A 23,017-nucleotide genomic window follows, 5' to 3' on the forward strand; every position below is an offset into this window, starting at 1 on the left:
AGAAAACTGACTCGCGTCTCATCTGTACCTATCCTTCCTTACTTCCGAAGCATTGAATATATGGACATTACACTGGGATCAGCGATGCTGGGGTTCTGCTTCAGCTGGGCGGCACTGGGATCAGCGATGCTGGGGTTCTGCTCCAGCCGGGCGGCACTGGGATCAGCGATGCTGGGGTTCTGCTCCAGCCGGTCAGCACTGTGATCAGCGATGCTGGGGTGCTCCAGCCGGGCGGCACTGTGATCAGCGATGCTGGGGTTCTGCTCCAGCCGGGCAGCACTGTGATCAGCGATGCTGGGGTTCTGCTCCAGCCGGTCAGCACTGTGATCAGCGATGCTGGGGTGCTCCAGCCGGGCGGCACTGTGATCAGCGATGCTGGGGTTCTGCTCCAGCCGGGCGGCACTGTGATCAGCGATGCTGGGGTTCTGCTCCAGCCGGGCAGCACTCTGATCAGCGATGCTGGGGTTCTGCTCCAGCCGGGCGGCACTGTGATCAGCGATGCTGGGGTTCTGCTCCAGCCGGGCGGCACTGGGATCAGCGATGCTGGGGTTCTGCTCCAGCCGGGCAGCACTGTGATCAGCGATGCTGGGGTTCTGCTCCAGCCGGGCAGCACTGTGATCAGCGGATGCTGGGGTTCTGCTCCAGACAGGCAGCACTGTGATCAGCGATGCTGGGGTTCTGCTCCAGCCGGGCAGCACTGTGATCAGCGATGCTGGGGTTCTGCTCCAGCCGGGCGGCACTGGGATCAGCGATGCTGGGGTTCTGCTCCAGCCGGGCGGCACAGTGATCAGCGATGCTGGGGTTCTGCTCCAGCCGGGCAGCACTGTGATCAGCGATGCTGGGGTTCTGCCTCAGCCGGTCAGCACTGTGATCAGCGATGCTGGGGTTCTGCTCCAGCCGGGCAGCACTGTGATCAGCTATGCTGGGATTCTGCTCCAGCCGGGCAGCACTGTGATCAGCGATGCTGGGGTTCTGCTCCAGCCGGGCGGCACTGGGATCAGCGATGCTGGGGTTCTGCTCCAGCCGGGCAGCACTGGGATCAGCGATGCTGGGGTTCTGCTCCAGCCGGTCAGCACTGTGACCAGCGATGCTGGGGTTCTGCCTCAGCCGGGCAGCACTGTGATCAGCGATGCTGGGGTTCTGCCTCAGCCGGGCAGCACTGATCAGCGATGCTGGGGTTCTGCTCCAGCCGGGCGGCACTGTGATCAGCGATGCTGAGGTTCTGCTCCAGCCGGGCAGAACTGTGATCAGCGATGCTGGGGTTCTGCTCCAGCCGGTCAGCACTGTGATCAGCGATGCTGGGGTGCTCCAGCAGGGCGGCACTGTGATCAGCGATGCTGGGGTTCTGCTCCAGCCGGACAGCACTGTGATCAGCGATGCTGGGGTTCTGCTCCAGCCGGGCGGCACTGTGATCAGCGATGCTGGGGTTCTGCTCCAGCCGGGCGGCACTGTGATCAGCGATGCTGGGGTTCTGCTCCAGCCGGGCAGCACTGTGATCAGCGATGCTGGGGTGCTCCAGCCGGGCAGCACTGTGATCAGCGATGCTGGGGTTCTGATTCAGCCGGGCAGCACTGTGATCAGCTATGCTGGGATTCTGCTCCAGCCGGGCAGCACTGTGATCAGCGATGCTGGGGTTCTGCTCCAGCCGGGCGGCACTGGGATCAGCGATGTTGGGGTTCTGCTCCAGCCGGTCAGCACTGTGACCAGCGATGCTGGGGTTCTGCTCCAGCCGGGCAGCACTGTGATCAGCGATGCTGGGGTTCTGCCTCAGCCGGGCAGCACTGTGATCAGCGATGCTGGGGTTCTGCCTCAGCCGGGCAGCACTGTGATCAGCGATGCTGGGGTGCTCCAGCCGGGCAGCACTGTGATCAGCGATGCTGGGGTTCTGATTCAGCCGGGCAGCACTGTGATCAGCTATGCTGGGATTCTGCTCCAGCCGGTCAGCACTGTGACCAGCGATGCTGGGGTTCTGCCTCAGCCGGGCAGCACTGTGATCAGCGATGCTGGGTTGCTCCAGCCGGTCAGCACTGTGATCAGCGATGCTGGGGTTCTGCTCCAGCCGGGCAGCACTGTGATCAGCGATGCTGGGGTTCTGCTCCAGCCGGGCAGCACTGTGATCAGCGATGCTGGGGTGCTCCAGCCGGGCAGCACTGTGATCAGCGATGCTGGGGTTCTGCTCCAGCCGGGCAGCACTGTGATCAGCTATGCTGGGATTCTGCTCCAGCCGGGCGGCACTGGGATCAGCGATGTTGGGGTTCTGCTCCAGCCGGTCAGCACTGTGACCAGCGATGCTGGGGTTCTGCCTCAGCCGGGCAGCACTGTGATCAGCGATGCTGGGTTGCTCCAGCCGGGTGGCACTGGGATCAGCGATGCTGGGGTTCTGCTCCAGCCGGGCAGCACTGTGATCAGCGATGCTGGGGTTCTGCTCCAGCCGGGCGGCACTGTGATCAGCGATGCTGGGGTTCTGCTCCAGTCGGGCAGCACTGTGATCAGCGATGCTGGGGTTCTGCTCCAGCCGGGCGGCACTGTGATCAGCGATGCTGGGGTTCTGCTCCAGCCGGGCGGCACTGTGATCAGCGACGCTGGGGTTCTGCTCCAGCCGGGCGGCACTGTGATCAGCGATGCTGGGGTTCTGCTCCAGCCGGTCAGCACTGTGATCAGCGATGCTGGGGTTCTGCTCCAGCCGGGCGGCACTGTGATCAGCGATGCTGGGGTTCTGCTCCAGCCGGGCGGCACTGTGATCAGCGACGCTGGGGTTCTGCTCCAGCCGGGCGGCACTGTGATCAGCGATGCTGGGGTTCTGCTCCAGCCGGGCGGCACTGTGATCAGCGACGCTGGGGTTCTGCTCCAGCCGGGCGGCACTGTGATCAGCGATGCTGGGGTTCTGCTCCAGCCGGTCAGCACTGTGATCAGCGATGCTGGGGTTCTGCTCCAGCCGGTCAGCACTATGACCAGCGATGCTGGGGTTCTGCCTCAGCCGGGCAGCACTGTGATCAGCGTTGCTGGGGTGCTCCAGCCGGGCAGAACTGGGATCAGCGATGCTGGGGTGCTCCAGCCGGGCGGCACTGGGATCAGCGATGCTGGGGTTCTGCTCCAGCCGGGCGGCACTGGGATCAGCGATGCTGGGGTTCTGCTCCAGCCGGTCAGCACTATGACCAGCGATGCTGGGGTTCTGCCTCAGCCGGGCAGAACTGGGATCAGCGATGCTGGGATTCTGCTCCAGCCGGGCAGCACTGTGATCAGCGATGCTGGGGTTCTGCTCCAGCCGGGCGGCACTGTGATCAGCGATGCTGGGGTTCTGCTCCAGCCGGGCAGAACTGGGATCAGCGATGCTGGGGTGCTCCAGCCGGGCAGCACTGTGATCAGCGATGCTGGGGTTCTGATTCAGCCGGGCAGAACTGGGATCAGCGATGCTGGGGTGCTTCAGCCGGGCGGCACTGTGATCAGCGATGCTGGGGTTCTGCTCCAGCCGGGCGGCACTGTGATCAGCGATGCTGGGGTTCTGCTCCAGCCGGGCAGCACTGTGATCAGCGATGCTGGGGTTCTGATTCAGCCGGGCAGAACTGGGATCAGCGATGCTGGGGTGCTTCAGCCGGGCGGCACTGTGATCAGCGATGCTGGGGTTCTGCTCCAGCCGGGCGGCACTGTGATCAGCGATGCTGGGGTTCTGCTCCAGCCGGGCAGCACTGTGATCAGCGATGCTGGGGTTCTGATTCAGCCGGGCAGAACTGGGATCAGCGATGCTGGGGTGCTTCAGCCGGGCGGCACTGTGATCAGCGATGCTGGGGTTCTGCCTCAGCCGGGCAGCACTGTGATCAGCGATGCTGGGGTTCTGCTCCAGCCGGGCGGCACTGTGATCAGCGATGCTGGGGTTCTGCTCCAGCCGGGCAGCACTGTGATCAGCGATGCTGGGGTTCTGCTCCAGCCGGGCGGCACTGTGATCAGCGATGCTGGGGTTCTGCTCCAGCCGGGCAGCACTGTGATCAGCGATGCTGGGATTCTGCTCCAGCCGGGCAGCACTGTGATCAGCGATGCTGGGGTGCTCCAGCCGGGCAGCACTGTGATCAGCGATGCTGGGGTGATCAGCGATGCTGGGGTTCTGCTCCAGCCGGGCGGCACTGTGATCAGCGATGCTGGGGTTCTGCTCCAGCCGGGCGGCACTGTGATCAGCGATGCTGGGGTGCTCCAGCCGGACAGCACTGTGATCAGCGATGCTGGGGTTCTGCTCCAGCCGGGCAGCACTGTGATCAGCGATGCTGGGGTGCTCCAGCCGGGCAGCACTGTGATCAGCGATGCTGGGGTGCTCCAGCCGGGCAGCACTGTGATCAGTGATGCTGGGGTTCTGCTCCAGCCGGGCGGCACTGGGATCAGTGATGCTGGGGTTCTGATTCAGCCGGGCAGAACTGGGATCAGCGATGCTGGGGAGCTCCAGCCGGGCAGCACTGTGATCAGCGATGCTGGGGTTCTGCTCCAGCCGGGCAGCACTGTGATCAGTGATGCTGGGGTTCTGCTCCAGCCGGGCGGCACTGTGATCAGCGATGCTGGGGTTCTGCTCCAGTCGGGCAGCACTGTGATCAGCGATGCTGGGGTTCTGCTCCAGCCGGGCAGCACTGTGATCAGCGATGCTGGGGTTCTGCTCCAGTCGGGCAGCACTGTGATCAGCGATGCTGGGGTTCTGCTCCAGCCGGGCGGCACTGTGATCAGCGATGCTGGGGTTCTGCTCCAGTCGGGCAGCACTGTGATCAGCGATGCTGGGGTTCTGCTCCAGCCGGGCAGCACTGTGATCAGTGATGCTGGGGTTCTGCTCCAGCCGGGCGGCACTGGGATCAGCGATGCTGGGGTTCTGCTCCAGCCGGTCAGCACTATGACCAGCGATGCTGGGGTTCTGCCTCAGCCGGGCGGCACTGTGATCAGCGATGCTGGGGTTCTGCTCCAGCCGGTCAGCACTGTGATCAGCGATGCTGGGGTTCTGCTCCAGCCGGTCAGCACTGTGACCAGTGATGCTGGGGTTCTGATTCAGCCGGGCAGAACTGGGATCAGCGATGCTGGGGTGCTCCAGCCGGGCGGCACTGTGATCAGCGATGCTGGGGTTCTGCTCCAGCCGGGCGGCACTGTGACCAGCGATGCTGGGGTTCTGCTCCAGCCGGGCAGCACTGTGATCAGCGATGCTGGGGTGCTCCAGCCGGGCAGCACTGTGATCAGCTATGCTGGGATTCTGCTCCAGCCGGGCAGCACTGTGATCAGCGATGCTGGGGTTCTGCTCCAGCCGGGCAGCACTGTGATCAGCGATGCTGGGGTTCTGCTCCAGCCGGGCAGCACTGTGATCAGCGATGCTGGTGTTCTGCTCCAGCCGGGCGGCACTGTGATCAGCGATGCTGGGGTTCTGCTCCAGCCGGGCCGCACTGTGATCAGCGATGCTGGGGTTCTGCTCCAGCCGGTCAGCACTATGATCAGCGATGCTGGGGTTCTGCTTCAGCCGGGCAGCACTGTGATCAGCGATGCTGGGGTTCTGCTCCAGCCGGTCAGCACTATGATCAGCGATGCTGGGGTTCTGCTTCAGCCGAGCCGCACTGTGATCAGCGATGCTGGGGTTCTGCTTCAGCCGGGCAGCACTAGTTTGCGATTTTATAGTCTCTTGATTTTTCTCTTTACAAATATTATATATTTTTAAATTCTCAGTTTTTGAATGTCCTTTGTCTCGGAATATTCCCACATTTCCCAAATACTAAAGTGGCGCCATTTTCCTAACGCCAACCAATTCGCACAATAAGGCAAAAAAGTCCCTGTTCCGACGGGTGAGTGTGCGCGCCAGTGCGACTGTGTGCGCGCGCGCCAGTGGCTATTACCTGCGTCACAGCGTTGCAGAACTCCAAAGAATTCATGAACAGGACGAGGGAAGAGACCCCGATCCAATCCTCCCGCCGCAGGAAGTGCCAGTCGTCCCCGCGCACCTCGATCTTGCGCGGCAGAGATGAGTACAGAGCGCTCAGTCCCGTGGCCAGGATCTGTGGGACAAGAGAGAAGCAAAGAGAAAATCAACTTGATCAACAAGTGAGCAAAGTAGTGCCCTGCGGGCATCCCCAGCACTGTATGCCATGCCTATACCCTGCCAGGGGGCAAAGCAGTGCCCTGCGGGCACCCCCAGCACTGTATGCCATGCCTATACCCTGCCAGGGGGCAAAGCAGTGCCCTGCGGGAACCCCCAGCACTGTATGCCATGTCTATACCTTGACAGGGAGTAAAGCAGTGCCCTGCGGGCACCCCCAGCATTGTATACCACGCCAATATCCTGCCAGGGAGCAAAGTAGTGCCCTGCGGGCACCCCCAGGACTGTATACCCCGCCAGGGAGCAAAGTAGTGCCCTGCGGGCACCCCCAGCACTGTATACCACGCCAATATCCTGCGAAGGAGCAAAGCAGTGCCCTGTGGGCACCCCCAGCACTGTATATCCCGCCAATATCCTGCCAGGGAGCAAAGCAGAGCCCTGCGGGCACCCCCAGCACTGTATAGCACGCCAATATCCTGCCAGGGAGGAAAGCAGTGCCCCACAGGCACACCCAGCACTGTATGCCACGCCCACACCCTGCCAGGGAGCAAAGCTGTGCCCCAATTGTATCTAGTAACTGCCCAATCATATTCCAGGAACTACATTGCCCAGAATGCTGTGCAAGAACTGAATTAAATAACCCGGAGTATCACAGGTTTTTAAATTATCATTGTTTGCATGAGCGCTATTGTTCACCTATATTTCCACCAACCCGGAGTAAGCGATAGATTACAGGAGAACGGATCGATCTGCAGCTAATCACCCGTCAGTGTGCAGATTGTATTGATACACATACTGATCTGCAGCTAATCACCCGTCAGTGTGCAGATCGTATTGATGCACATACTGATCTGCAGCTAATCACCCGTCAGTGTGCAGATCGTATTGATACACATACTGATCTGCAGCTAATCACCCGTCAGTGTGCAGATCGTATTGATGCGCATACTGATCTGCAGCTAATCACCCGTCAGTGTGCAGATCGTATTGATGCACATACTGATCTGCAGCTAATCACCCGTCAGTGTGCAGATCGTATTGATGCACATACTGATCTGCAGCTAATCACCCGTCAGTGTGCAGATCGTATTGATGCACATACTGATCTGCAGCTAATCACCCGTCAGTGTGCAGATCGCATTGATGCACATACTGATCTGCAGCTAATCACCGTCAGTGTGCAGATCGTATTGATGCACATACTGATCTGCAGCTAATCACCGTCAGTGTGCAGATTGTATTGATGCACATACTGATCTGCAGCTAATCACCGTCAGTGTGCAGATCGTATTGATGCACATACTGATCTGCAGCTAATCACCGTCAGTGTGCAGATCGTATTGATGCACATATTGATCTGCAGCTAATCACCTGTCAGTGTGCAGATCGTATTGATGCACATACTGATCTGCAGCTAATCACCCGTCAGTGTGCAGATTGTATTGATGCACATACTGATCTGCAGCTAATCACCCGTCAGTGTGCAGATTGTATTGATGCACATACTGATCTGCAGCTAATCACCCGTCCGTGTGCAGATTGTATTGATGCACATACTGATCTGCAGCTAATCACCCGTCCGTGTGCAGATTGTATTGATGCACATACTGATCTGCAGCTAATCACCCGTCCGTGTGCAGATTGTATTGATGCACATACTGATCTGCAGCTAATCACCCGTCAGTGTGCAGATTGTATTGATGCACATACTGATCTGCAGCTAATCACCCGTCAGTGTGCAGATTATATTGATGCACATACTGATCTGCAGCTAATCACCCGTCAGTGTGCAGATCGTATTGATGCACATACTGATCTGCAGCTAATCACCCGTCAGTGTGCAGATTGTATTGATGCACATACCACATACTGATCTGCAGCTAATCACCCATCAGTGTGCAGATTGTATTGATGCACATACTGATCTGCAGCTAATCACCCGTCAGTGTACAGATTGTATTGATGCACATACTGATCTGCAGCTAATCACCTGTCAGTGTGCAGATTGTATTGATGCACATACACTGGCGACACACTTTATTCGATCTCGGCTAGTCCCACGAATTCGGGTATACCCGGGTGTATTGAGGTTTGTGACTGTTTTCTGCCCGAGTATATTGGGTTATTTTCCAGGCAGGGATTGAAGCATTTTATTCCCGCTGGCTGCAATACTGCACAGTATATATATATATACTGCATTACAATTCATGAATTTATGCCATCTGGTAGACACGCGAAGCATTGCAGCCTATTAAATCCTAATCATTATCATTTAACAGATCAGCCGCCCGTCAGCCAGGCATGAACCCAGGCTGGGAAGGCAAACGCAACGGGGCTTGTCAGAGGTGAGGAGCGGCGCATTCCAGGTATCTGCCAGGTACATACTGGGTATTTGCTCGAATAAAGTGTGTCGGTGCAGTACTGATCTGCAGTTAATCACCCGTCAGTGTGCAGATTGTATTGATGCACATACTGATCTGCAGCTAATCACCTGTCAGTGTGCAGATTGTATTGATGCACATACTGATCTGCAGCTAATCACCCGTCAGTGTGCAGATTGTATTGATGCACATACTGATCTGCAGCTAATCACCCGTCAGTGTGCAGATTGTATTGATGCACATACTGATCTGCAGCTAATCACCCGTCAGTGTGCAGATTGTATTGATGCACATACTGATCTGCAGCTAATCACCCGTCAGTGTGCAGATTGTATTGATGCACATACTGATCTGCAGCTAATCACCCATCAGTGTGCAGATTGTATTGATGCACATACTGATCTGCAGCTAATCACCCGTCAGTGTACAGATTGTATTGATGCACATACTGATCTGCAGCTAATCACCTGTCAGTGTGCAGATTGTATTGATGCACATACTGATCTGCAGCTAATCACCCGTCAGTGTGCAGATTGTATTGATGCACATACTGATCTGCAGCTAATCACCTGTCAGTGTGCAGATTGTATTGATGCACATACTGATCTGCAGCTAATCACCCGTCAGTGTGCAGATTGTATTGATGCACATACTGATCTGCAGCTAATCACCTGTCAGTGTGCAGATTGTATTGATGCACATACTGATCTGCAGCTAATCACCCGTCAGTGTGCAGATTGTATTGATGCACATACTGATCTGCAGCTAATCACCCGTCAGTGTGCAGATTGTATTGATGCACATACTGATCTGCAGCTAATCACCCGTCAGTGTGCAGATTGTATTGATGCACATACTGATCTGCAGCTAATCAACCGTCAGTGTGCAGATTGTATTGATGCACATACTGATCTGCAGCTAATCACCTGTCAGTGTGCAGATTGTATTGATGCACATACTGATCTGCAGCTAATCACCCGTCAGTGTGCAGATTGTATTGATGCACATACTGATCTGCAGCTAATCACCCATCAGTGTGCAGATTGTATTGATGCACATACTGATCTGCAGCTAATCACCCGTCAGTGTACAGATTGTATTGATGCACAAACTGATCTGCAGCTAATCACCCGTCAGTGTGCAGATTGTATTGATGCACATACTGATCTGCAGCTAATCACCGGTCAGTGTGCAGATTGTATTGATGCACATACTGATCTGCAGCTAATCACCCGTCAGTGTGCAGATTGTATTGATGTGCATACTGATCTGCAGCTAATCACCCGTCAGTGTGCAGATTGTATTGATGCACATACTGATCTGCAGCTAATCACCCGTCAGTGTGCAGATTGTATTGATGCACATACTGATCTGCAGCTAATCACCCGTCAGTGTGCAGATCGTATTGATGCACATACTGATCTGCAGCTAATCACCTGTCAGTGTGCAGATTGTATTGATGCGCATACTGATCTGCAGCTAATCACCCGTCAGTGTACAGATTGTATTGATGCGCATACTGATCTGCAGCTAATCACCCGTCAGTGTGCAGATTGTATTGATGCACATACTGATCTGCAGCTAATCACCCGTCAGTGTGCAGATTGTATTGATGCACATACTGATCTGCAGCTAATCACCCGTCAGTGTGCAGATTGTATTGATGCACATACTGATCTGCAGCTAATCACCCGTCAGTGTGCAGATTGTATTGATGCACATACTGATCTGCAGCTAATCACCCGTCAGTGTGCAGATTGTATTGATGCGCATACTGATCTGCAGCTAATCACCCGTCAGTGTGCAGATTGTATTGATGCGCATACTGATCTGCAGCTAATCACCCGTCAGTGTGCAGATTGTATTGATGCACATACTGATCTGCAGCTAATCACCCGTCAGTGTGCAGATTGTATTGATGCACATACTGATCTGCAGCTAATCACCCGTCAGTGTGCAGATTGTATTGATGCACATACTGATCTGCAGCTAATCACCCGTCAGTGTGCAGATTGTATTGATGCACATACTGATCTGCAGCTAATCACCCGTCAGTGTGCAGATTGTATTGATGCACATACTGATCTGCAGCTAATCACCCGTCAGTGTGCAGATTGTATTGATGCACATACTGATCTGCAGCTAATCACCCGTCAGTGTGCAGATTGTATTGATGCACATACTGATCTGCAGCTAATCACCCGTCAGTGTGCAGATTGTGTTGATGCACATACTGATCTGCAGCTAATCACCCGTCAGTGTGCAGATTGTATTGATGCACATACTGATTGTAAAAAAATAATTCAAACTGCAGCTTTAAATAATCCCCGGGAATGGCGGGGGGCTGGGAAAGAATAACCCTTTACATTAGAACAGCTGACTCACTGCGGCTAAAATACCAGCAAGTGCAGCGTGGGACGGAGAGCGCAGCGTGGGACGGGGAGCGCAGCGCGGGACGGAGAGCGCAGCGCGGGACGGGGAGCGCAGCGCGGGACGGGGAGCGCAGCGCGGGACGGGGAGCGCAGCGCGGGACGGGGAGCGCAGCGCGGGACGGGGAGCGCAGCGCGGGACGGAGAGCGCAGCGCGGGACGGAGAGCGCAGCGCGGGACGGGGAGCGCAGCGCGGGACGGGGAGCGCAGCGCGGGACGGGGAGCGCAGCGCGGGCCGGGGAGCGCAGCGCGGGCCGGAGAGCGCAGCGCGGGCCGGAGAGCGCAGCGCGGGCCGGGGAGCGCAGCGCGGGCCGGGGAGCGCAGCGCGGGACGGGGAGCGCAGCGCGGGCCGGAGAGCGCAGCGCGGGCCGGAGAGCGCAGCGCGGGCCGGGGAGCGCAGCGCGGGCCGGGGAGCGCAGCGCGGGCCGGAGAGCGCAGCGCGGGCCGGGGAGCGCAGCGCGGGCCGGGGAGCGCAGCGCGGGCCGGGGAGCGCAGCGCGGGACGGAGAGCGCAGCGCGGGACGGGGAGCGCAGCGCGGGACGGGGAGCGCAGCGCGGGACGGAGAGCGCAGCGCGGGACGGGGAGCGCAGCGCGGGACGGGGAGCGCAGCGCGGGACGGGGAGCGCAGCGCGGGACGGGGAGCGCAGCGCGGGACGGGGAGCGCAGCGCGGGACGGAGAGCGCAGCGCGGGACGGAGAGCGCAGCGCGGGACGGGGAGCGCAGCGCGGGACGGGGAGCGCAGCGCGGGACGGGGAGCGCAGCGCGGGCCGGAGAGCGCAGCGCGGGCCGGAGAGCGCAGCGCGGGCCGGGGAGCGCAGCGCGGGACGGGGAGCGCAGCGCGGGACGGGGAGCGCAGCGCGGGCCGGAGAGCGCAGCGCGGGCCGGAGAGCGCAGCGCGGGCCGGGGAGCGCAGCGCGGGCCGGGGAGCGCAGCGCGGGCCGGAGAGCGCAGCGCGGGCCGGGGAGCGCAGCGCGGGCCGGGGAGCGCAGCGCGGGCCGGGGAGCGCAGCGCGGGACGGAGAGCGCAGCGCGGGACGGGGAGCGCAGCGCGGGACGGGGAGCGCAGCGCGGGACGGAGAGCGCAGCGCGGGACGGGGAGCGCAGCGCGGGCCGGGACGTAGAGCGCAGCGAGGGACGGAGAGCGCAGCGCGGGACGGAGAGCGCAGCGCGGGACGGAGAGCGCAGCGCGGGACGGAGAGCGCAGCGCGGGACAGGGAGCGCAGCGCGGGCCGGGACGTGGGACGGGACGACACATTGGCAGGAAGTACAAACACTAGGAACCTGCCTGGGACACGGCAGCCACGGGCGTGTGACGTGGATATATTGGTGTGCAGTTCCTGCACCATGTCATCCAGCCTCCCCCAGGACAGCCCGTGGTAACAGGCAGTGACACCGCCTCCCCTAGGACAGCCCGTGGTATCGTGCAGTGACACAGCCTCCCCCAGGACAGCCCGTGGTATCGGGCAGTGACACAGCCTCCCCCAGGACAGCCCGTGGTATCGGGCAGTGACACAGCCTCCCCCAGGACAGCCCCTGGTATCGGGCAGTGACACCGCCTCCCCTAGGACAGCCCATGGTATCGGGCAGTGACACAGCCTCCCCAGGACAGCCCGTGGTATCAGGCAGTGACACAGCCTCCCCCAGGACAGCCCGTGGTATCGGGCAGTGACACAGCCTCCCCAGGACAGCCCGTGGTATCAGGCAGTGACCGCCTCCCCTAGGACAGCCCGTGGTATCAGGCAGTGACACAGCCTCCCCCAGGACAGCCCGTGGTATCGGGCAGTGACACAGCCTCCCCCAGGACAGCCCGTGGTATCGGGCAGTGACACAGCCTCCCCCAGGACAGCCCGTGGTATCAGGCAGTGACACAGCCTCCCCTAGGACAGCCCGTGGTATCAGGCAGTGACACAGCCTCCCCCAGGACAGCCCGTGGTATCGGGCAGTGACACAGCCTCCCCCAGGATAGCCCGTGGTATCGGGCAGTGACACAGCCTCCCCCAGGACAGCCCGTGGTATCAGGCAGTGCCAGCCTCCCCCAGGACAGCCCGTGGTATCGGGCAGTGACACAGCCTCCCCCAGGACAGCCCGTGGTATCGGGCAGTGACACAGCCTCCCCCAGGACAGCCCGTGGTATCGGGCAGTGACACAGCCTCCCCTAGGACAGCCCGTGGTATCGGGCAGTGACACAGCCTCCCCCAGGACAGCCCGTGGTATCGGGCAGTGACACAGCCTCCCCAGGACAGCCCGTGGTATCGGGCAGTGACACAGCCTCCCCCAGGACAGCCCGTGGTATCGGGCAGTGACACAGCCTCCCCCAGGACAGCCCGTGGTATCAGGCAGTGACACAGCCTCCCCTAGGACAGCCCGTGGTATCAGGCAGTGACACAGCCTCCCCCAGGACAGCCCGTGGTATCGGGCAGTGACACAGCCTCCCCCAGGACAGCCCGTGGTATCGGGCAGTGACACAGCCTCCCCCAGGACAGCCCGTGGTATCAGGCAGTGCCAGCCTCCCCCAGGACAGCCCGTGGTATCGGGCAGTGACACAGCCTCCCCCAGGACAGCCCGTGGTATCGGGCAGTGACACAGCCTCCCCCAGGACAGCCCGTGGTAACAGGCAGTGACATCGCCTCCCCTAGGACAGCCCGTGGTATCGTGCAGTGACACAGCCTCCCCCAGGACAGCCCGTGGTATCGGGCAGTGACACAGCCTCCCCCAGGACAGCCCGTGGTATCGGGCAGTGACACCGCCTCCCCTAGGACAGCCCGTGGTATCGGGCAGTGACACAGCCTCCCCAGGACAGCCCGTGGTATCAGGCAGTGACACAGCCTCCCCCAGGACAGCCCGTGGTATCGGGCAGTGACACAGCCTCCCCAGGACAGCCCGTGGTATCAGGCAGTGACCGCCTCCCCTAGGACAGCCCGTAGTATCAGGCAGTGACACAGCCTCCCCCAGGACAGCCCGTGGTATTGGGCAGTGACACAGCCTCCCCCAGGACAGCCCGTGGTATCGGGCAGTGACACAGCCTCCCCCAGGACAGCCCGTGGTATCAGGCAGTGACACAGCCTCCCCTAGGACAGCCCGTGGTATCAGGCAGTGACACAGCCTCCCCCAGGACAGCCCGTGGTATCGGGCAGTGACACAGCCTCCCCCAGGACAGCCCGTGGTATCGGGCAGTGACACAGCCTCCCCCAGGACAGCCCGTGGTATCAGGCAGTGCCAGCCTCCCCCAGGACAGCCCGTGGTATCGGGCAGTGACACAGCCTCCCCCAGGACAGCCCGTGGTATCGGGCAGTGACACAGCCTCCCCCAGGACAGCCCGTGGTATCGGGCAGTGACACAGCCTCCCCTAGGACAGCCCGTGGTATTGGGCAGTGACACCGCCTCCCCCAGGACAGCCCGTGGTATCGGGCAGTGACACAGCCTCCCCAGGACAGCCCGTGGTATCGGGCAGTGACACAGCCTCCCCCAGGACAGCCCGTGGTATCAGGCAGTGACACCGCCTCCCCCAGGACAGCCCGTGGTATCGGGCAGTGACACCGCCTCCCCAGGACAGCCCGTGGTATCGGGCAGTGACACAGCCTCCCCAGGACAGCCCGTGGTATCAGGCAGTGACACCGCCTCCCCAGGACAGCCCGTGGTATCGGGCAGTGACACCGCCTCCCCCAGGACAGCCCGTGGTATCAGGCAGTGACACAGCCTCCCCCAGGACAGCCTGTGGTATCAGGCAGTGACACAGCCTCCCCCAGGACAGCCCGTGGTATCAGGCAGTGACACCGCCTCCCCAGGACAGCCCGTGGTATCGGGCAGTGACACCGCCTCCCCCAGGACAGCCCGTGGTATCAGGCAGTGACACCGCCTCCCCCAGGACAGCCCGTGGTATCAGGCAGTGACACCGCCTCCCCCAGGACGGCCCGTGGTATCGGGCAGTGACACCGCCTCCCCAGGACAGCCCGTGGCATCAGGCAGTGACACCGCCTCCCCCAGGACAGCCCGTGGTATCGGGCAGTGACACAGCCTCCCCCAGGACAGCTCGTGGTATCGGGCAGTGACACAGCCTCCCCCAGGACAGCCCGTGGTATCGGGCAGTGACACAGCCTCCCCCAGGACAGCCCGTGGTATCGGGCAGTGACACAGCCTCCCCCAGGACAGCCCGTGGTATCGGGCAGTGACACAGCCTCCCCCAGGACAGCCCGTGGTATCAGGCAGTGACATCGCCTCCCCAGGACAGCCCGTGGTATCGTGCAGTGACACAGCCTCCCCCAGGACAGCCCGTGGTATCGGGCAGTGACACCGCCTCCCCCAGGACAGCCCGTGGTATCAGGCAGTGACACTGCCTCCCCCAGGACAGCCCGTGGTATCGTGCAGTGACACAGCCTCCCTCAGGACAGCCCGTGGCATCAGGCAGTGACACAGCCTCCCCCAGGACAGCCCGTGGTATCGGGCAGTGACACAGTCCCACGGCACAGGACAGCCCGTGGTATCAGGCAGTGACACCGCCTCCCCCAGGACAGCCCGTGGTATCAGGCAGTGACACTGCCTCCCCCAGGACAGCCCGTGGTATCAGGCAGTGACACAGCCTCCCCCAGGACAGCCCGTGGCATCAGGCAGTGACACAGCCTCCCCCAGGACAGCCTGTGGTATCAGGCAGTGATACAGCCTCCCCCAGGACAGCCTGTGGTATCAGGCAGTGACGCAGCCCCACGGCACAGGACTGCCCGTGGTATCGGGCAGTGACACAGTCCCATGGAACAGGACAGCCCGTGGTATCAGGCAGTGACACAGCCCCAAGACACAGGACAGCCTGTGGTATCAGGCAGTGACACAGCCCCACGGCACAGGACAGCCCGTGGTACAGCCCGTGGTATCAGGCAGTGGCACAGCCCCAAGACACAGAACTGCCCGTGGTATCAGGCAGTGACACAGGCACACGGCACAGGACAGCCCGTGGTACAGCCCGTGGTATCAGGCAGTGGCACAGCCCCAAGACACAGGACTGCCCGTGGTATCAGGCAGTGACGCAGCCCCACGGCACAGGACAGCCCGTGGTATCAGGCAGTGACACAGCCCCACGGCACAGTACAGCCCGTGGTATCAGGCAGTGACACAGCCCCACGGCACAGGACAGCCCGTGGTATCAGGCAGTGACACAGCCCCACGGCACAGGACAGCACGTGGTATCAGGCAGTGGCACAGGCACACGGCATAGGATAGCCCGTGGTATCAGGCAGTGGAACAGCCCCATGGCACAGGACAGCCCGTGGATTCAGGCAGTGGCACAGCCCCACGGCACAGGACAGCCCGTGGTACCAGGCAGTGGCTCAGCCCTACGGCACAGGGCAGCCCGTGGTACCAGACAGTGACACAGGCACACGGCACAGGACAGCCCGTGGTACCAGGCAGAGGCACAGCCCCACGGCACAGGACAGCCCGTGGTACCAGGCAGTGGCACAGCCCCACAGCACAGGACAGCCCGTGGTCCCAGGCAGTGGCACAGCCCCACTGCACAGGGCAGCCCGTGGTCCCAGGCATTGGCACAGCCCCACAGCACAGGACAGCCCGTGGTACCAGGCAGTGGCACAACCCCACGGCACAGGGCAGCCCGTGGTCCCAGGAATTGGCACAGCCCCACGGCACAGGAGAGCCCGTGGTACCAGGCAGTGGCACAGGCACACGGCACAGGGCAGCCCGTGGTCCCAGGCAGTGACACAGCCCCACGGCACAGGACAGCCCGTGGTACCAGGCAGTGGCTCAGCCCTACGGCACAGGGCAACCAGTGGTACCAGACAGTGACACAGGCACACGGCACAGGACAGCCCGTGGTACCAGGCAGTGGCACAGGCACACGGCACAGGGCAGCCCGTGGTCCCAGGCAGTGGCACAGCCCCACGGCACAGGACAGCCCGTGGTCCCAGGCAGTGGCACAGCCCCACAGCACAGGACAGCCCGTGGTACCAGGCAGTGGCACAGCCCCACAGCACAGGACAGCCCGTGGTACCAGGCAGTGGCACAACCCCACGGCACAGGGCAGCCCGTGGTCCCAGGAATTGGCACAGCCCCACGGCACAGGACAGCCCGTGGTACCAGGCAGTGGCACAGGCACACGGCACAGGGCAGCCCGTGGTCCCAGGCAGTGACACAGCCCCACGGCACAGGACAGCCCGTGGTATCAGGCAGTGACACAGCCCCACGGCACAGGACAGCACGTGGTATCAGGCAGTGACACAGGCACACGGCACAGGGCAGCCCGTGGTCCCAGGCAGTGGCACAGCCCCACAGCACAGGACAGCTCATGGTCCCAGGCAGTGGCACAGCCCCACGGCACAGGACAGCCCGTGGTACCAGGCAGTGGCACAGCCCCACGGCACAGGACAGCCCGTGGTACCAGGCAGTGGCACAGGCACACGGCACAGGACAGCCCGTGGTACCAGGCAGTGGCACAGCCCCACGGCACAGGACAGCCCGTGGTACCAGGCAGTGGCACAGGCACACGGCACAGGGCAGCCCGTGGTCCCAGGCAGTGGAACAGCCCACGGCACAGGGCAGCCCGTGGTCCCAGGCAGTGGCACAGCCCCACGGCACAGGACAGCCCGTGGTAGCAGGCAGTGGCACAGCCCCACTGCACAGGGCAGTCCGTGGTACCAGGCAGTGGCACAGCCCCACGGCACAGGGCAGCCCGTGGTACCAGGCAGTGGCACAGGGCAGCCCGTGGTACCAGGCAGTGGCACAGCCCCACGGCACAGGGCAGCCCGTGGTACCAGGCAGTGGCACAGCCCCACGGCACAGGACAGCCCGTGGTACCAGGCAGTTGCACAGCCTCCACGGCACAGGACAGCCCGTGGTACCAGGCAGTGGCACAGCCCACGGCACAGGACCCCCGGCTGGGAGGGGCTGCATTCCTTTCCCCGGGATACAGGGAGTGTCTGACGCACAGGGCAGTCCGTGGTACCAGGCAGTGGCACAGCCCACGGCACAGGACCCCCGGCTGGGAGGGGCTGCATTCCTTTCCCCGGGATACAGGGAGTGTCTGACGCACACACAGGAGCTGCCAAGACAGCCGCTGGCACGCGGTGTGCTGGGGACAGGGCGCGGTGCCAAGGAGGCCACCACACCCTGCATTCTGCAGCCGGTGCCCACTCCACTAGTGCCAGCGTCACTCTGCGGCCAGAAGCAGCACCCACGCCCAGTCACAGATCCACGTCCCACGGGGGGAGGGGCATTCCTGGAGATTGCAGGCAGCCTGATTAACCGTTTAACTGCCAGGGGGCCCTGTAACGCACTGAGAAGCATTGCAGGCTTCTCCGATATAAAAGGGGGGCCCTGTAACGCACTGAGAAGCAGTGCAGGCTTCTCCGATATAAAAGGGGGGCCCTGTAACGCACTGAGAAGCAGTGCAGGCTTCTCCGATATAAAAGGGGGGCCCTGTAACGCACTGAGAAGCATTGCAGGCTTCTCCGATATAAAAGGGGGGCCCTGTAACGCACTGAGAAGCATTGCAGGCTTCTCCGATATAAAAGGGGGGCCCTGTAACGCACTGAGAAGCATTGCAGGCTTCTCCGATATAAAAGGGGGGCCCTGTAACGCACTGAGAAGCATTGCAGGCTTCTCCGATATAAAAGGGGGGCCCTGTAACGCACTGAGAAGCATTGCAGGCTTCTCCGATATAAAAGGGGGGCCCTGTAACGCACTGAGAAGCATTGCAGGCTTCTCCGATATAAAAGGGGGGCCCTGTAACGCACTGAGAAGCATTGCAGGCTTCTCCGATATAAAAGGGGGGCCCTGTAACGCACTGAGAAGCAATGCAGGCTTCTCCGATATAAAAGGGGGGCCCTGTAACGCACTGAGAAGCATTGCAGGCTTCTCCGATATAAAAGGGGGGCCCTGTAACGCACTGCAAAGCAATGCAGGCTTCTCCGATATAAAAGGGGGGCCCTGTAACGCACTGAGAAGCATTGCAGGCTTCTCCGATATAAAAGGGGGGCCCTGTAACGCACTGAGAAGCATTGCAGGCTTCTCCGATATAAAAGGGGGGCCCTGTTATTAGGGGATCACAGGAAAGGAGAGTCGCTCTGACAAGGAACGCGTTAAAAGGAAAACAGACCCTATAACAACCTGCCAACAAACCCCGGGAGACAGCTGGCAGCGCCTCCTGAAGCCACGTGGAGCCAGCCTCATGTTACACCTGCGTGTCACGGGATGTTTATCCTCCGGCTAAAGGGCTAAGTCACGCAAGGAACTAGTGTGTGCGCAGGAAGGCTGGCACTGCACAGGGGTACAGGGGTACAGTATGTGCGCAGGAAGGCTGGCACTGCACAGGGGTACAGGGGTACAGTGTGTGCGCAGGAAGGCTGGCACTGCACAGGCACACAGGGGTACAGTGTGTGCAGGAAGGCTGGCACTGCACAGGCACACAGGGGTACAGTATGTGCAGGAAGGCTGGCACTACACAGGCACACAGGGGTACAGTATGTGTGCAGGAAGGCTGGCACTACACAGGCACACAGGGGTACAGTATGTGCAGGAAGGCTGGCACTACACAGGCACACAGGGGTACAGTATGTGCAGGAAGGCTGGCACTGCACAGGGGTACAGGGGTACAGTGTGTGCGCAGGAAGGCTGGCACTGCACAGGCACACAGGGGTACAGTATGTGCAGGAAGGCTGGCACTACACAGGCACACAGGGGTACAGTATGTGCAGGAAGGCTGGCACTACACAGGCACACAGGGGTACAGTATGTGCAGGAAGGCTGGCACTACACAGGCACACAGGGGTACAGTATGTGCGCAGGAAGGCTGGCACTACACAGGCACACAGGGGTAGTGTGTGCGCAGGAAGGCTGGCACTGCACAGGCACACTGGGGTACAGTATGTGCAGGAAGGCTGGCACTACACAGGCACACAGGGGTACAGTATGTGCAGGAAGGCTGGCACTACACAGGCACACAGGGGTACAGTATGTGTGCAGGAAGGCTGGCACTACACAGGCACACAGGGGTACAGTATGTGCAGAAAGGCTGGCACTACACAGGCACACAGGGGTACAGTATGTGCAGGAAGGCTGGCACTACACAGGCACACAGGGGTACAGTGTGTGTGCAGGAAGGCTGGCACTACACAGGCACACAGGGGTACAGTATGTGCGCAGGAAGGCTGGCACTGCACAGGCACACAGGGGTACAGTATGTGCGCAGGAAGGCTGGCACTACACAGGCACACAGGGGTACAGTATGTGCGCGGGAAGGCTGGCACTACACAGGCACACAGGGGTACAGTATGTGCGCAGGAAGGCTGGCACTACACAGGCACACAGGGGTACAGTATGTGCGCAGGAAGGCTGGCACTACACAGGCACACAGGGGTACAGTATGTGCAGGAAGGCTGGCACTACACAGGCACACAGGGGTACAGTATGTGCAGGAAGGCTGGCACTACACAGGCACACAGGGGTACAGTATGTGCAGGAAGGCTGGCACTACACAGGCACACAGGGGTACAGTATGTGCGCAGGAAGGCTGGCACTACACAGGCACACAGGGGTACAGTGTGTGCAGGAAGGCTGGTACTACACAGGCACACAGGGGTACAGTATGTGCGCAGGAAGGCTGGCACTACACAGGCACACAGGGGTACAGTATGTGCAGGAAGGCTGGCACTACACAGGCACACAGGGGTACAGTATGTGCAGGAAGGCTGGCACTACACAGGCACACAGGGGTACAGTATGTGCGCAGGAAGGCTGGCACTGCACAGGCACACAGGGGTACAGTATGTGTGCAGGAAGGCTGGCACTGCACAGGCACACAGGGGTACAGTATGTGCGCAGGAAGGCTGGCACTGCACAGGGGTACAGTATGTGCGCAGGAAGGCTGGCACTACACAGGCACACAGGGGTACAGTATGTGCGCAGGAAGGCTGGCACTACACAGGCACACAGGGGTACAGTATGTGTGCAGGAAGGCTGGCACTACACAGGCACACAGGGGTACAGTGTGTGCGCAGGAAGGCTGGCACTACACAGGCACACAGGGGTACAGTATGTGCAGGAAGGCTGGCACTACACAGGCACACAGGGGTACAGTATGTGCAGGAAGGCTGGCACTACACAGGCACAAAGGGGTACAGTATGTGCGCAGGAAGGCTGGCACTGCACAGGGGTACAGGGGTACAGCATGTGTGCAGGAAGGCTAGCACTGCACAGGGGTACAGGGGTACAGTGTGTGCGCAGGAAGGCTGGCACTACACAGGCACACAGGGGTACAGTATGCGCAGGAAGGCTGGCACTGCACAGGGGCACAGGGGTACAGTATGCGCAGGAAGGCTGGCACTGCACAGGGGCACAGGGGTACAGTATGTGCAGGAAGGCTGGCACTACACAGGCACACAGGGGTACAGTGTGTGCGCAGGAAGGCTGGCACTGCACAGGGGCACAGGGGTACAGTATGCGCAGGAAGGCTGGCACTACACAGGCACACAGGGGTACAGTATGTGCAGGAAGGCTGGCACTACACAGGCACACAGGGGTACAGTATGTGCAGGAAGGCTGGCACTACACAAGCACACAGGGGTACAGTATGTGCAGGAAGGCTGGCACTACACAGGCACACAGGGGCACAGTGTGTGCGCAGGAAGGCTGGCACTACACAGGCACACAGGGGTACAGTATGTGCAGGAAGGCTGGCACTACACAGGCACACAGGGGTACAGTATGTGCGCAGGAAGGCTGGCACTACACAGGCACACAGGGGTACAGTATGTGCGCAGGAAGGCTGGCACTACACAGGCACACAGGGGTACAGTATGTGTGCAGGAAGGCTGGCACTACACAGGCACACAGGGGTACAGTATGTGCGCAGGAAGGCTGGCACTACACAGGCACACAGGGGTACAGTATGTGCGCAGGAAGGCTGGCACTACACAGGCACACAGGGGTACAGTATGTGCGCAGGAAGGCTGGCACTACACAGGCACACAGGGGTACAGTATGTGCGCAGGAAGGCTGGCACTGCACAGGCACACAGGGGTACAGTATGTGCAGGAAGGCTGGCACTACACAGGCACACAGGGGTACAGTATGTGCACAAAGGCTGGCACTACACAGGCACACAGGGGTACAGTGTGTGCAGGAAGGCTGGCACTACACAGGCACACAGGGGTACAGTATGTGCGCAGGAAGGCTGGCACTACACAGGCACACAGGGGTACAGTATGTGCAGGAAGGCTGGCACTACACAGGCACACAGGGGTACAGTATGTGCAGGAAGGCTGGCACTACACAGGCACACAGGGGTACAGTATGTGCGCAGGAAGGCTGGCACTACACAGGCACACAGGGGTACAGTATGTGCAGGAAGGCTGGCACTGCCCAGGCACACAGGGGTACAGTATGTGCAGGAAGGCTGGCACTGCACAGGCACACAGGGGTACATTATGTGCAGGAAGGCTGGCACTACACAGGCACACAGGGGTACAGTATGTGCAGGAAGGCTGGCACTGCACAGGCACACAGGGGTACAGTATGTGCAGGAAGGCTGGCACTGCACAGGCACACAGGGGTACAGTATGTGCGCAGGAAGGCTGGCACTACACAGGCACACAGGGGTACAGTATGTGCAGGAAGGCTGGCACTACACAGGCACACAGGGGTACAGTATGTGCAGGAAGGCTGGCACTACACAGGCACACAGGGGTACAGTATGTGCAGGAAGGCTGGCACTACACAGGCACACAGGGGTACAGTATGTGCGCAGGAAGGCTGGCACTACACAGGCACACAGGGGTACAGTATGTGCAGGAAGGCTGGCACTGCACAGGCACACAGGGGTACAGTATGTGCAGGAAGGCTGGCACTGCACAGGCACACAGGGGTACAGTATGTGCGCAGGAAGGCTGGCACTGGGGTACAGTATGTGCGCGGGAAGGCTGGCACTGGGGTACAGTATGAGCGCGGGAAGGCTGGCACTGGGGTACAGTATGTGCGCGGGAAGGCTGGCACTGGGGTACAGTATGAGCGCGGGAAGGCTGGCACTGGGGTACAGTATGTGCGCGGGAAGGCTGGCACTGGGGTACAGTATGAGCGCGGGAAGGCTGGCACTGGGGTACAGTATGAGCGCGGGAAGGCTGGCACTGGGGTACAGTATGAGCGCGGGAAGGCTGGCACTGGGGT

At 60.6% G+C, this 23,017-nt stretch overlaps 1 protein-coding gene across 27 annotated transcripts in view; it reads right to left on the bottom strand.

Annotated features, from left to right (window-relative positions):
• LOC142473318 (FHF complex subunit HOOK-interacting protein 1B-like) overlaps positions 1-23,017 on the bottom strand; it is a 128,848-nt gene that overhangs the window by 88,510 nt on the left and 17,321 nt on the right. For all 27 annotated transcript variants that reach the window (XM_075580541.1, XM_075580520.1, XM_075580517.1 and 24 more), the window contains one exon: positions 5,847-6,005. In XM_075580541.1, coding sequence (XP_075436656.1) covers positions 5,847-6,005 — 159 coding nt within the window. The remainder of the gene's footprint in view (positions 1-5,846; positions 6,006-23,017) is intronic.

This window comes from Ascaphus truei (genome assembly GCF_040206685.1).
Source record: "Ascaphus truei isolate aAscTru1 chromosome 3 unlocalized genomic scaffold, aAscTru1.hap1 SUPER_3_unloc_10, whole genome shotgun sequence".
Classification (NCBI taxonomy): domain Eukaryota; kingdom Metazoa; phylum Chordata; class Amphibia; order Anura; family Ascaphidae; genus Ascaphus; species Ascaphus truei.